This window comes from Uranotaenia lowii, chromosome 3 (genome assembly GCF_029784155.1).
Source record: "Uranotaenia lowii strain MFRU-FL chromosome 3, ASM2978415v1, whole genome shotgun sequence".
Taxonomy (NCBI): Eukaryota; Metazoa; Arthropoda; class Insecta; order Diptera; family Culicidae; genus Uranotaenia; species Uranotaenia lowii.
In genome coordinates this window covers 297,895,178-297,910,805 of record NC_073693.1, presented here as the reverse complement: position 1 = coordinate 297,910,805, position 15,628 = coordinate 297,895,178, and the positions used below count along the sequence as shown (strand labels likewise).

Sequence of the window (15,628 nt, the reverse complement as noted above, 5' to 3'; positions counted from 1 at the left end):
ATTTTACTGTCATTTTAGCATCGGTTGTGCCCTAAATTTGATCTGATAATGGACAGTGGAACACTGAAGATTTTGTCAGTTTTGTGTATGAGAATGGAGAAAACGAATTCGGTAGAAGAATCATATTTTGAATGTAATATTACCTATAATAGGAATGCTTTTTACAGCCTGGTCATTTACTGAGCTCTAAGATTATTTTTACAACATCACTGCCACTTTCTCATAACTTTTTGATTAATGTGTGAGGATTTTGGTGTCCATTACTTAACTTCCGACATAAAAACCATAGCAAGCATGTTTATATCTATCTCGTTTTTTGGCCACTTTTTTTAGTTCCCAAACACAGGAACTGAAAACTTCTATTATTGGCAATGACTATGCTTCAACTACAATGATCTGTGATCGGAAAGTTATTGTACTCAGTATATAACCAGGCTGCAAAAGCAACATTCCCATTACATTAACAATATGATATTTAGATTATTGGTCAGGTCAGGTTTGCGCAACACTCAACAAAGCATATGCAAATAGTGTTTTTTTTACCTGCTTGAATAAGTAATTTTGTTCTCATGTTGTTAGAAGCGCGCGTTACCTTCTTATGTGAGTGTAGTTGTTCGATTATTGTTTATTATCGATGCAAAAAAAGAGAGATTTATTGTCATTTTTCTTTCATAACTCTTGAAGGAGTTGTTAGCTTACTTTGGTGTCTTCAGATGCAAGTTGCATCATAAGTTGGGCTATACAATGGTATTATTTGAAGAATATACCGGTGATGCAGACGGTATTTTTAGACATCATTTAAAGCTTATTTACATTTTTTATACATAAGGTCATATTTTAAAATTTATTAAATATTTTATTTGGAAAACCGATAAACTTTCAATGATTTATGTTGAAAAATAACAGAGTTATGTAGCTTTGCATTAGGTTTTATTATTTACAAAATATTAACCAAATCTAGCTCGAAAAATAAAAATGTTAGAAATCTGGAAAAAGGGTGTTTTTAAGTCGTAAAAATGAACCCAATTTCCAATTTTGGGAAAGATCTGAAGATCCGCGGCGTAAATAGTCAGATAATAAAAAAAATCCCCATCAAATAACTTCTCTGCCTAGTAAGATACTCGACAAAGTTGTTCAGAAAAAAAATTCTTTAGAAATTTTTTAAATCCACACAAAAACCATTCGCAGGCTGAGGTCCACAGAAGAATAAAAATTGGTGTTGATTTTTCAGGACAAAATACATATTCAATTTTCCCATACAAACATAAAAGTTTATATTTACTCATGTAAACGTTACCTTAAAATTGTGCAGAAAATCATGGATGAGATTTGAACCGAAACGAAGTTTTTAAGACCCCAGGATTTGAGAAATTCAAAAATGATACAAAATCGATTCAGTCAAATGAATGTTATTTCCGGTAAGTTATGAATAAACTATTCAAAATGGTGATCCTTATCTTGATCTAAAATTTTAAGTCAATATTTTCGAAACACAAGAAAACTAATTTCTAGCTTCGGACATAAGAAGCAGAGCACAGAAATAGAATACATAAAATATGACACCTGATTTAAAAATTTTTTTATCCGAATTCTAAAATAAATTTCAGATCAGGTCAAAAATTACCCATGGTTATATATTATTTAGCAAAATGATAATAATTGTCAAATCCTCATTTCTTCTCTTCGTTTTCAATCGAACAGTTGATTAAAAAATTCTTCTGTAATATCTTATATTTGAAAAAATCTTCAATCACGACTTAAAATGGGAGTTTTTGATAAGGAAAAAATATCCATCTTGAACTTACAGAACTTATTCAAAACACATAGATTCTAAAAACCTGGTAAAATCCGTTCATTTCATTTCGACCAAATTCCGGGCAATATCCAGGCAAATTGTCTGCAAAATCTTGGAATTACTCTTCAGAGAAAAAGGGAAAAAATATGAAAAAAAAGGTCCATCAAGATTTATCATCTTAAATCGGAAAAATTACCTTCCGTGATAATTTTTATGAAATTTGCTAAAAAAAATTTCGCGTTGTTTGCATAAATAAAAAAAAAAATCAACATAATCTGTTTTTTTAAGTTTAATTTGAGAATAACAATGATAATAAACCTGGGCAAAATCCGTGCTTTTTCAATAAACTCCGGGCAAACGGACTTTTCCCAAATTTTATATAAAATATCCGGGAAAACCCGAATAAAACCGGAAAATCTGGCAAACTTAACATAGATGATGATTGAATTTGTTGGTATTAAAATGAAAATATTTTATTTTATTTTAAGAGTGCCTGTGATCAAAGTTAGAGATAAAATCCTTTTTAAATATTCAGGCTACAAAAGCTCACAAAATGATAAATTTAAATGATATTTTAAATTAAATATGTTAAATTCATCATAATTGACAAAGTGCATTCGAGTCAAAGTTACTTTGAATATTCGCAGTCAATAGAAATATTAGGTCCTAGAATGGACAAAAACACGAAACTAAGGTTTTTGTTATTGTAAAATTTTGGTTTATTATTTTGATAATAAAAATAAAATGTAAATTCAATTTATCGGTCTTATCGGTCAAAGTTATGTTATTTTAGTAAGAGCCTTTCAAGATTATGAAAATGAAAATTTGTTGGATGAAATGTTGGAGAAATTTTCAATATCTATTCATTTCTTCTAACTTTCTATCCGCCTATAATTTTCTTAGTTCTGAAATAATCTTCTTAAATAATAGAAATAATCTTACCTCATAAAAGAACATAACTTTCACCGATATGGTCAACGAATTAAACGAACAAACATTACTAATGGTGATCAAACTCATCATTAAATAAAATATAAAATGAAGATATAAAAGACGTTTTTTAACATTTTCGTAAGAATTTTGTTCAATAATATCGTCTTATCATTTTAGAAACATATTTATATAATCTAATTGATAATCAAAAGACAACATTTCGGTGCCTGTGTTTTATTGATTGAGTTGGTAGATTTTTGCGGCCTGAACTCGAATCTTTTGTCAAATTTTGTCTGTCACATCTTATTTCGGTGATACGGAGCTTATAAGTCTAAAAATGTATCAGGTTTAAGTGAAATCAATCTTTGTGAACTAACTAATCTAAATAAAAGAAAAAATAACTGATTCAGAATTTATTCAATTAAAGAATAACATTTTAATAACGATGATTAAAATAAGTTAAATTCTAGTTTAATTAAAATTACTGAAGAAAGTTAAAAAAAAAAAACGTTTTATTTCTTTTGACAAATTTCGTAAAAATATATTACTTTCCAGAATTGGTAAAAGAAAACAAATAGAAAAGTTTAGTATCCGGGCACTTCATTTCGGTGATAGCTACTTTACTAGAGATCGGTTATGCAAAACTTTGTGTGCAACAGCGTTGTGTTGGTTATGAAAAGGGCTATTTTGTCTATTTTTGCCAGATTTTCAAAGTCATGTGTGTTTGAGATATTTACAATGCAAAAAGACACGGTAAAAACAGTTTTGCACAAATTTGCACCTTTTGCGCATTTTGCACCTAGAAAATTCTTCATTGTCGACTTGAAAACTCATAAACTGTTGATTTTTTTCTGATTCTTTTTTGGACCAAATGGTTAAGAAGTATAAGGAGCCACTCTAGGATCCACACAAAGTTCAAACCAACCATCGGAGTGCAACCCTTGATCTTAAATATGGTAAAAAGTCTATGGTTATTGGGGATAACTGAATGCAGACCCCTTAAATAATGCAATAAATCCATTTCCGCCAGTCAAAAAGTGTTGTCTGACTAGTAGACACCAAGTAAATAACTAACAGTTCCATCGATTGCAATATGTGCAACCGATTTTTTACGCAATGAAAAAGATGTGTCCTGATGGACGAAGAAATTTATGTTAAAACCGGATTTAAGAGATCAAATTTTTCGAGATGTCTACTCATGAAAAGGTTCCAACCAGATTCCAATTGCTTTTTCCAGGTGATTTTGTGTAAAATATCATGATTTTGCAAAGTTTTTGCTTCTGTGATAAAAAATAATAAATCAATACATGACTGAAACAAATCTGCAAAGATAAAAAAGAGATTTGATGAAAAAGTAAGAGTATTTCTGGAAATCATTGATAAATTTATTTTTATTTTAAAGTTTTTCGATCAAATGAATAGTTTTTAAAATACACACGTCTGTAACTGCCCGGATACTAAATGATCATAGCCTTATAATTTTTTTCGCAGAAGTCAGAATTACTTGCGGTCTTGGGGAAAGTTGATAATTTTTTTTTAAATTGTAATGTTTCAAAGTTTTGTCAAAAAAGCGCAGAATTTTTTTAAATATTTTTTATGTATCTTCAAAAGCTTCAGGGCAACATAATTAATCAAAGTAAGCTCTAAAATTCTTTGCAGCTCAGAAAAATGTGAATTTTTTTCTGGCCTTGTGTAATTTATCAAACCTTTTTGAATGTGGAGTTGAGCATTTATTAGAACAAGAAACACAAAATAAAATTTAGGCTGGAATTGGATTCTTGAATAATTGTTTCATATCAGCATAAAATTCTTAATGATATAATCGATTTTTTCAATTATCAAAGTAATTGAGGCGCTTGGGATCAGAAGGATGCAAGTGTCTATATCTCGCGTGAGCTTTCATTACGTCGTATGGAACATCTTAAGAATTCACAGAAAATTGCTGCAAAATTATCAAAACAACTTTGAAATTAGTTTTTCACATAAATAATATGTTGTCCAGGCTATCAATATTCTAAATGAAAAGAATGTGCGACTGGTTTCGAGGAAACGCGCTTCAATATTTGTTAAAGTGCTCGATTTTTCATATATTTTCGAATTCGAGCAATTTTAATTCAATCGAAAAAGTGTTCAAAAAATTACGAAAAAAACGATTTTTGCACCCAATGTACATTGAAACATGAAGAATCGTTAGGTATACTTAACTCAAAAATGATGATTTTGGATTTGCCCCCTCTGATCCTGAGGGCCTCAATTATTATTAAAGTGAAAGACGAACTTGCTTGGATACACTTCGAGGTAGTGTTTTTGTGAGTGAAGATTTACAAAAGGTATAATAAATTGAATATCGAAATTGATCATGACTGTTATGAATAAAGCTCTAGTAATTGCTTTTGATATTTTCGAGCAGTTTTGTGAGTCAAATACTTTTAATCGCATGCATATTTTTAATCCGGAGCTGGTTCTATTCTGCTTTCTCATATCTAGTTGAGCAAATGCTTTCAAATTTTGCCATTCTAAAGTTCGAGCTATGTAAAAGCTGTCGAAGCAATTGCTATTTTCTTATTCATACTACCTAATTTCAAATAAGTTTCAATTCGTGAACGTCATATGTCGTAGAATGAATTTTCTTAGGCCTAGACTTATGTAGGACTAAATATCGCAGGAGGCGAGCCAATTTTCTGACATGTTTGTAAACACTTATTTTTAAATACATTTTGGGATCAAGTAATTTCTCGTTACTACGGTAGATTAATTTCTTGAACTGAAAATTTTACTTTTAAAAAATCTCCATGAGAGGGGGGGGGGGAGGTGAACCCCTCCCCATCCCCCCCGTTCACACGGCCTTGCCATTGAAATTTTAACAGAAAGACATTTTAAGCTTCATTAAAAAATAATAATTTTCTTTAACGTCTTTGAAAACTTTATTTGTTATCTTTTTATCTTCAAGTTAGCGAAAACCACTTGATCAGCAATCTTTCATTTAGTTTTAGAACGATATTCGTTTTCTTTTGTTTTCATTTTGTCATCTTAAACTTTAGTAGTTCGATCAAGATGTTTGGTTAGCTTTCGATGAGAAATCCTTAGAACCAACCATGAGTTCTTAATATCCTTCTTTTACTAAACTATCGAATTTAAACCGATAATGATTCTAAGAGCAAGTTCACTGGTGTTGGGAAAAAGTGGTAGAAATTTTGACATTTTGAAAATTTCACCATGCAAAAATGTTTTCAAGATCTTGGGGCGTTGTATTTTTTTACAACACTGTTTCTATTTCAGCCGTATGTGATAGAAATATTGCTATTTTTGCATCACATCATGCGGAAATACAACACGTGTTGTAAAAAAAACTAGAAGGCCACTGATCTTGAAAATATTTTTGTATGGCAAAATTTTCAAAATGTGCCGTAAGTGTCAAAATTTCTACCACTTTTTCCCGACACCAGTGAACTTGTTCTAACTTTGACAAATGAAAAGCTCAACAAATATATGCTTGAAAATGGCCACAATCAATAGAAAATCATTTGAGGCACTTAGAACCATAGGAGTGTAAGTGCTCAAATGATAGTTTCGAGAAAACGCTGGTTGAAGTTGTCATGGTGTTTGATTTTAATGATGTAGATTGAGAATGAAGATTTGGTTGGTCGATTGGATCCTCAACTCAAAATTAATGATTTTCACACTTACATCCCACTGATCCTGAGGCCCTCATTAATGTGAATTCATAGTTTTAAGTTATTCAGGTGTGTTTGACAAAAATAAACGGGGGATTCACGTTTGCTCACTTCGCACAGCATGGGCAATAGACTGAGTCGGTTTGGGGTCAGTTTTGAATTTCTCGAAGCCTGGAGTCTTGATAGCTTCGTTTTGGTTCAACACTCCTCCATGATTTTTTACAGAATTTCCAAATCACTTTTACCGGATTAAATTTAAAATTTGAGGTTTTCATGGAAAAATGGAATATTTTGTACTGAAAAATCAACATTAATTTTGTTTCTTCTATTGAACCGAGTCTGCTTATGGTTTTGTGCCAGCTTATAAATTCTCCAAAGGAAATTTTCCACTGGACAATTTTGCCGAAGACACTAACTTTACATCTAATTGGGTATAAATGTTAAAAGCTGTTTAACAGGGTATGTCTTTTGACATTGAATAACTAGAAATTCAATTGACATCACTGTTTGTGCCTCGCAAAGCATTGCATGAAAAGTAGTCATGCAATACCTCGTTAGATAACCAGCAGTGATGTCAATTGAATTTATAGTTTTTAATGCCAAAATACATGACCCCCATTCAACACCTATTTTTTTGGTCTTAAAGGATACGAAGTTTTATTGTTCAGAAGTCAATAACTATAATTCTGTTTAATTTGAAGAGTGAAAGACTGTCAGCTTAATCTCGAACTACAAATTAAATTCAACATTTCTAACACTTCTTCTTCTCGTTTTAGGAAAACCTGGCCAAGGCGCTGCAGGAGTTTAAACGGGACAAGTTGAACAAACAGAACGCCCGGCTCAGTTTGGCCAACAGCGTATACGATAATCCTACGATGCCTCGGAGAAAGATCATGCTAAGCGTGGGTTCGAGCAACTACCGACCACCGTTGGAACGTTCCAAATCGGCTCCCAAGTTGATGGCAATCGAGGAAATGATCGGCGAAGAGGATGAGGACGATGAGATCGGGGTAGCTGTTGATAAGGTGGTGGCTGCTGTTTCCGGTTGTTCCGCCGTTGGAAGTAAGAGCTGTGGTCAGGCTGCTGGAGAGGAGTTGAGGGCGTGCTGCAAGGAGGACTCGTTGTTCCCATCGACAACACTGGGTAGGCGGAGATGTAGGCGGGGTCACTCGATTCGGCGGGGTCGGTTGAGGAATTCGTTCAAGTGTCCGAAGGCTGTCGAGGCCAAGGTTCCGTTGAAGAATGAGAACGTCGTTCAGGATAGTCCGATGAACAAGTCGATGGACTCGCTGCTGGATACCATTAAGGATGAAGGGGTGGTCGCGGAAGTTGAAGGGAAGTTGGTCCATAGGTCGGATTCGTCCGAGGATGATTTTGAGGCGTTCCTGCTCAATTACAATTACAATTCCAAAGAACCACTCTCGACGGAGTTAATCTCGTACCTGGATATGAAGCTGAGTCCGAAGGGGGCTTTAAGTATGCACGATCTGAGTGAGGAAGGTGTAGTTGATAATGAGGGTTCTAGTCGTCGATTGGAGGATGCTAGATTGGCATTGAGTCTGGATGATTTGGATAACTACGAATCGGAGGAACACGACAGAGATGAATCTGAGGATGAGGTTTTCTTCCATCAGGATGAGGTTCTGGAGATGTTGAGGAATGCGGCCGAATCGGCGAATAGTTTTGTTGCGGGAGAGAAAAGAGATCTGATGAGTATGCTTCAGGAAGCGCCCTGTGGCGAGGACGATACGGCTCCTCCTTCGCTGCTGTGCGTGACCAACAAAATCTCCGGAACCACCGACAGTGACGAGGGTTCCATTTCCAGTGGCTGTGAAACTTCCAGTACAGTTACCACCAATACGGATGAATCGGGCACCACAAACAGTGGTGTGGTCCTCCTCAAAACATGCTCTGTTCTCGAGAGGGTCCGAAGCTTCGAACAGCTTGCTGAACATCAGGTTGTCCACGAACCTCTCGGTGAAAAGACCCCTCTAGGTAAGCACCTACACGAGAGCGCCATATTCAAGCGGAGTATAACCTTCCCGGCCCCAGGAATCAAGACGAGCTTCCTTCTTCCGAGCACCTCGGACAGTCACTCCTCCCAGCTAAACTCCTTCAGCGAGCAGGATCCGGAACCGCATTCCCTCGAGTCTCACCATAGCCTTCACCCAACCTCAAACTCCAGCAGTAAACCAACGACATCCCCAAGAAGTGCGAATGCCCCAAATGGACCTGTCCCACGGCATCGACTACTCAAAACTTCCGGCGGCGGCGTTGGAGGTCCGATGGCCTCCGCAGTCAATACTCAGCTCATCAACCACCTCCAGGCAATCGATTCGGATTCGGACCTGTCGGATGAGTCCGGTTATGTGGAGTTTCAGGACCACCACCACCAGCGCCAACCATCGATAAAGTCGGTTACGGCCTAGCAATAGCATACTGAAGCCGATGGTCAGTAGCCATCGGTGATTTTTGACGGAAGCTAGTGATTTGAATTGAACTAAATTTTGAATTGTTATTTTTTTTTTTTCTGAAGACTTGACTGAATTGGGAAGAAAACTTTGATTGTTTTGTTAAAAATTGTCTGAAAATCTTGCAATAGCCTTTAAAACTTCTCGACCGTAAAAATGACAATTTCAATTGAATTCAGAACGAAGAACTCAGAACAAAGAAAACAGAACTCGGAGCTCAGGAGTCGGAGCTCAGAATTAGAATCCAGGAATCAAAATCAGAAATCAGGATCAGGACTCTGAACTTTGAGCTCAGAACTCAAGATTTCGACCGCAAAACACAAGATTCAGAAAGCAGAATTTTGAACTCAGTACTCAAAACTAAGAACTAAGCACTCAGAACTCAAAAATGTGGAAAAAAAATAGAAGTGTGGAATTAGAAATGAGCAATCAGTAATAAGAAATTTAAAAAAAAATGAGAACGAAAATGAGATAATGGAAGATAAAATGATAGAAGAGAAATGAGAAATTAGAGAAGAGAAACAAGAAATGATATTGATACCAGGTACGAGATATGAAAAATGACGAACAAGAAATGAGAAATCAGAAATCAGAGAAATGAGAAACGAGGAATAAGAAATGAGAAATGATAAATGAGTAATGAGCAATCAGTAATCAAAAATCAAAAATTCATATCAGAAGTAAATTATTTTAAATCTGAGATCTGAATGAGAAATCTGAAATCTGAATAAGAAATCTGAAATCTGAAATCTGAATCTGAAATCTGAATAAGAAATCTGAAATCTGAAATCTGAAATCTGAATCTGAAATCTGAATCTGAAATCTGAAATCTGAATCTGAAATCTGAATCTGAAATCTGAATCTGAAATCTGAATCTGAAATCTGAATCTGAAATCTGAATCTGAAATCTGAATCTGAAATCTGAATCTGAAATCTGAATCTGAAATCTGAATCTAAAATCTGAAATCTGAAATCTGAATCTGAAATCTGAATCTGAAATCTGAATCTGAATCTGAAATCTGAATCTGAAATCCGAATCTAAAATCTGAATCTGAAATCTGAATCTGAAATCTGAATCTGAAATCTGAATCTGAAATCTGAATCTGAAATCTGAATCTGAAATCTGAATCTGAAATCTGAATCTGAAATCTGAATCTGAAATCTGAATCTGAAATCTGAATCTGAAATCTGAATCTGAAATCTGAATCTGAAATCTGAATCTGAAATCTGAATCTGAAATCTGAATCTGAAATCTGAATCTGAAATCTGAATCTGAAATCTGAATCTGAAATCTGAATCTGAAATCTGAATCTGAAATCAGAATCAATTTAGTAAATTTATATTATGACAAAATTAATATAATGAAAAAAAACTAAATTGACAAATATAATCTAATAAAAATTTGACAAACTTGGAAAAATTAAAAAAATAAATTATCAAAATTGCTCAAAGTATTCATATAGCCGAAATTGTAAAAATGTTTTAAATTGTTTGTTTTTAAAACAAAAATGACTAATTTTTTAAAATTCTAAATAATGTTTTCGATCAAAATTGTTCGAGTTTATAGAGATAATGGAAATTGTTAAAAATGTAAAAACTTTTTATTCTCGATGATTCGTTATTCAAATTTTTAAAATATTTGATTACTTTACTTCTAAAATTTCCTAAATTTTGAAAGTCACGTTGATTTGTGAAGTTGGCAGCTTTTTTTACCGGTTCTCGGAGTATTTTATGCTTCCATAGATTTTCTTCTAAGATTTCTACTGCTACAAATTAATTCAAATCACTAGCTTCCGATATTTTTCAAATCAAAATTAGTTTTTGCTTGAAGAATTCTCATATACTATTGAGTTTAAAAGCTTTAGGAAAGTTTGAAGCTTTCGCTTCTGCGATTTGCTTAGTTCAAAATATGATAATTGGGAAGGTAGCCGATTTTTCTTAATAAATAACATAGAGACACATCACAAAACAAGAAAGAATTTAGGAAGGGAAGTCTATTCTCTTTAAAAAGGTAACAAGAAACTACAAAAACCAAAAATGTTGTCACTATAAACAGATTGCAGGAGTACATTTCCTCAAATGTAGGAGGAATTCCAAAACAACAAACAAATAGCATTGAACCTCCCCTTAAGAAAAAAGCCCAACTGTTAAGCTTCGAAATCTTTCTAGTGTATGGTTTAAGCTGCTTGCTTCACTAGCAGCTTTCTTATTAATTGTTTAGGTTGTTTTTATGCGATCAGCAATAGTTTAGCAACCCTCTAGCGCCCTACCTATCAAGTGCACACTATTTTGTGTTGGATTAAACCGAGTCCCGAAAAAACAAAAATCAAAATCAAAGTGATACTTTCCACTTAAGTAAGACAAACATTGAATGAAGACCTGTAATGGATTAAGCTAGAGTAAAACCATAGGACTATTACATATACATTAAAATTGCATAATAATATACATATTAACAGAGATAAACAGTTTACGGTTTGGGACAAACGGGTAGAAATACTGCAACCAACCAATCATAATATTAATGTGAAAAAGAAGAAAGAATATTGATAATGAAGCTATCTCGAACATGAATTTACTGAAGCCAGGTACCTCTTAGAAATCTTTACACAATATTATTATAGCCAAACTGTTACAAAGTTTTACATCCAAAACGAAATCTTTATACACATGACGAACAGAAAAGGAGTGGAAGATTGAAACTTAACCATAAATGGAAACAAAAATCCTCAAAACTGATTAACAGAGATAAAACTACAAAACAAAAAGACAGCAAACCTACCCAGAGATATACATTTGTTGGTTTGATCCCGTTGTGAATGTGAGTTTCATATCCAAAAACTATAAGAAAAGCAAAGAAAAGTGTACAAGTAAACGTAGTAGATGTTTTGTAGTTATAATCGATTTTGGATGTCAAAAAGTTATACTCTAGATCAAATACTTGAAACGGTTACTCAAATTCCCCTAGAAGGTTTGGAAATGCTTGGACCCAAAATGGAAACAGAAAAGGTAAACTTTAAAACAAAACATTAATATTACCTACTGTTAAGTTTGTGTTAGAGAATGGAACCCAAACAGAAGAAACAACATTCGAACAGAAATGAATATAGATGACTATATTTATTGAGTTAAATGGAATATATGTAAACAAACAAACGGAGAGAATATTATTTGATTACAACTTGAATTCAGATTGTTCTAAATAAATTTACTGGATAATAGGAAAACAAAATTGGTGTTACTTAGTACAAGAAGATAATATCACGTCCTCAACTTACGATTACATTTATCAACTATTTTTGGATATATGTAACTCTAATTCTACGAAGAGTAATGTTGTGGTTCTTCACATTTTTATCTGAAAGTTTGGCATCCCTGCCCTTCATCCGCTATAAAGCGGTGCTTTGCTGTTAAGCATAGCGTAAAGCTCGTGTGCATGCTAACAGGCGCATGGTTGTGCTATAAAGGAAAGCTTTCATTTTTGTTGGGTATTTATGGCAGACATGTTCCACGCGCATTGAAGCAGGCCGTTTGGGACAGGTAAAAAATTGGCGTTGGAACACGTGAGCGAACGCATGGTGCCTGGAATTTGGAATAATACGTAATTATCAAATGGTTTTAATATTTCCTTTCAAGTTTTTAGGCTCATAGGTGAATTCTTTTTCTGTTTAGTATTAATATATCCTTGAAGGTAACTGTGAGTTTTTTAGTTGGTACGCTCGAATCGAAATCATTTAGATTTTGAAAAAGGTTGAAATTTCTTTCTCTTTGTGCCTTATAGTATTCTTGTTTCCTGTTATTAAGCTTATATTTGTATACTTGCATATCAGGATGCTTTTTTGTGCATTGAAGTCACCAAGTATGTAGATACTAATAATTTTCTCCTGTTCTTTTCAAGCTCTTTCTCGCAGTTTTGCATGAAATTTATTTTGACTAGCATAGGGGGTGTGCACGTTTATCAGCAAGAACAGCTCTTCGCTCATCTTCAGTTTTGTCCAAATGATGATGATGATGAAGTTCCTCTGATTGTAAGTTTTTTATGACACTAAAGGGTGTTCGGATCAAAAAGTGGTCAGACTAAATTGCGTGTAAATCGAAAGTTTGTTTATTGAAAAAAAATCAAAGTATCTTTCATTTTAAAGTTCTATATGTATAAAAGACGGAAAAAATGCGCAGTTAAGATTCCGGTTGACCTAGTCAAAATTAACCTTTCGTTTGACGCCTACCATCAGATTTTATACAGTCTTTGCCGCAGAACGCCAGTTTGATTTAAATTGCTTTTCGCCGCTTTAATAGTTTTTTGGGTCTTCTAAAGGTTTTCCTAAACTACCACCCAATATTTCCGATTGGGAGAAGTTCTGGTGTGTTGGGAGGGTTTTCATCCTTGGGCACAACCTGAGTGTTGTTAGCGGCATACCACTCCAAGGTCTTTTTTTCATAATGAGGGGATGCATAATCCGAATACGACCAAAACTGCACAGACAAGTCATGCTTCTTCAGGAAAGGCAGCAATAGCTTTTGAAGACACTCTTTTACGTAAATTTTCTGGTTGAAGGTCCCGGTTGCAACGAAAATGTAGCTTTTCAACAACTGGTACAGATAGCTTGCCAAACGAGATATTTCTTGGCAAATTTTAATAGTTTAATATGCTTGAAAATGTCTGCCACCTTTCCCCTTCCGGTTGCTGTATATCTTGTTCAGGAAGCTGTCTGAAGTCTGCCTTGGCGTAGGTTCCATCGTCCATTACCACGCAATCAAACTTTGTCATCAATGTCATATACAGCTACCGAGAACCTTTTTGCCGTAAGGTTTTGCTTTTCATTGTGATCAGCAGTCACTACCTTCTTAAAAGTCGATAGTCCGGATCGTTTCTAAGCTTCATGCAGGGTTGTAGACGATATTCCCAACTTATCGACGACATCTCGAACGGAGAGATTGGAGTTTAGCTGGAAAGTGCTAGCCACTCTTCTGTTCGTCACTGCTGCTCCCGGATTTCGATTTTCCACAGATCTCGGCTTTCTAGTTGTCGAAATACGTTCCCTGAACACTTTTATTACTTATGTGACGGTTGATTTCGCCACATTCAGCGATTTAGCTATTTCTGCGTGCGTGTAGTTTGGATTTTCACGACGTATGTACGAAGTTCTGATTCATAGCTCCTCTCGCTTGGACGTCATTTTGAAAACTAAAGACCTAATATCAAAAGTCAAAACGAAACATCATTCTACAAACACACCTACAAAATTAGGGGTGTTCAGGTTTTTTTTTTATCTGAATGAATAAAAAAAATACGGCGAATTTAAGTTGACCACTTTTTAATCCCCTTTACTATCATATTTTCTCGAGATCACCAAAAAATTATTTCATTGTTAAAATCCTGTGAATAAAAATTATAATTAATATTAAGGTTATTCAAAGACCACAATTTTAAAAATGAGTTCAGGTATTATTTTATAACAGTAATTGTTGTAGTGGATTATAGTGGTATGAAAAAAATAATGATTGTGAAATAATTACCTTTCCGTGAAAGTTTCAAAAATTTAATAGAAAACAGAAAACAAATTCTTTGAGTGTAACCATTCCAGCCGTACCTCTCTAAAGAAAAGAAAACCGCATTGAGAGGCATCGCGAGAGATAGCGAGCAGCCTTGCCAGATCTACGGATTTCTCCGTAGTTCTACGGATTTTAAGCATTTTTACGGAGCTACGGATCGATGCTCGAAATCTACGGATATTCAGCATATCCTACGGATTTTCTACGGATTATCGAAAAGTTTCAAGGGATTCTGCGGATAAATCAAAATTCAACCTGACGACCAAAAAAAAAAAAAAAGGTCATCAAGTTTTATTTCACCGAAATCAGTACATTTTTCAATTTCCGTAAAATCTACGGACTTGACCGGTTTTCAATCTGGCAACGCTGATAGCGAGCCATCATGAATGTGTGTGAGAGAAAGCGAAAATCGAGCGGCTGTAAAATTAAGCAGAGCATTCTCTGCAATGAACGAAACGTTTCTATGTTGCGAGAGGGTGATCATCTCGACTGGACTCGAGACTCAGAGACAAGATGCAATATTGAGAGAGTATGGGATCGTTCGTTTCCCCGCGGGGGGATAGAGAGCGAGTGAAAAAAACCGAATGAGCATTCCGTTAACGATTGTTGAGACGACCGGTCGCAGTCGCGTTCTCGTATTCCGGATTACATACAAAGATGGCTGAAAAACGACACGACAATTGTCACCTGTTTTGTGTTTTGATTTAGGCAATTTTGAATTTTTATTCCGAATCTGAATTCTGCATTTGGAGGCTTAATATTTTTTTTTCCTTATTTGAAATTGATTTTTAAATCTAAGTTCCAGACAAAAAATCCACCAACAGAACATGAACAGAACCAAACATCTCTTATTTGAATTTTTAATCTTTGGTATTCTTTATAATTTTTTCCTTTAATTCATTAATTTGTAATTCATCTAGTGAAACTCAGAAATTTCAGAAATTCAGAATTTTTTTTTAAAGTTTCAATTCTGCATGAAAATTAAGAGTAAAAATTACAAATCCAAATCTTTTAAATGGTGTAATATTAAAATATTTTCTTTGATCATGAAAAATGATTCCAACTTTAATTTTAAATGCAAAACCAAGATTCGAATCAGGATTTTCTTCCTAATGATGAACCGAACTGTAAATATAGAATAATAAACTGGATACATATTACACAATCTGGTCACGGGGTCACCGAAATAGCATAGCATAGCA

At 34.2% G+C, this 15,628-nt stretch overlaps 1 protein-coding gene across 4 annotated transcripts in view; it reads left to right on the top strand.

Moving 5' to 3' along the window:
* Positions 1 to 10,047, top strand: part of LOC129754912 (uncharacterized) — a 286,153-nt gene extending 276,106 nt beyond the window's left edge. For all 4 annotated transcript variants that reach the window (XM_055751177.1, XM_055751175.1, XM_055751173.1 and 1 more), the window contains one exon: positions 7,179 to 10,047. In XM_055751177.1, the coding sequence (XP_055607152.1) occupies positions 7,179 to 8,831 (1,653 nt within the window). In that variant the 3' untranslated portion in view covers positions 8,832 to 10,047. The remainder of the gene's footprint in view (positions 1 to 7,178) is intronic.
* The last annotated feature ends 5,581 nt before the right edge of the window (positions 10,048 to 15,628 follow it).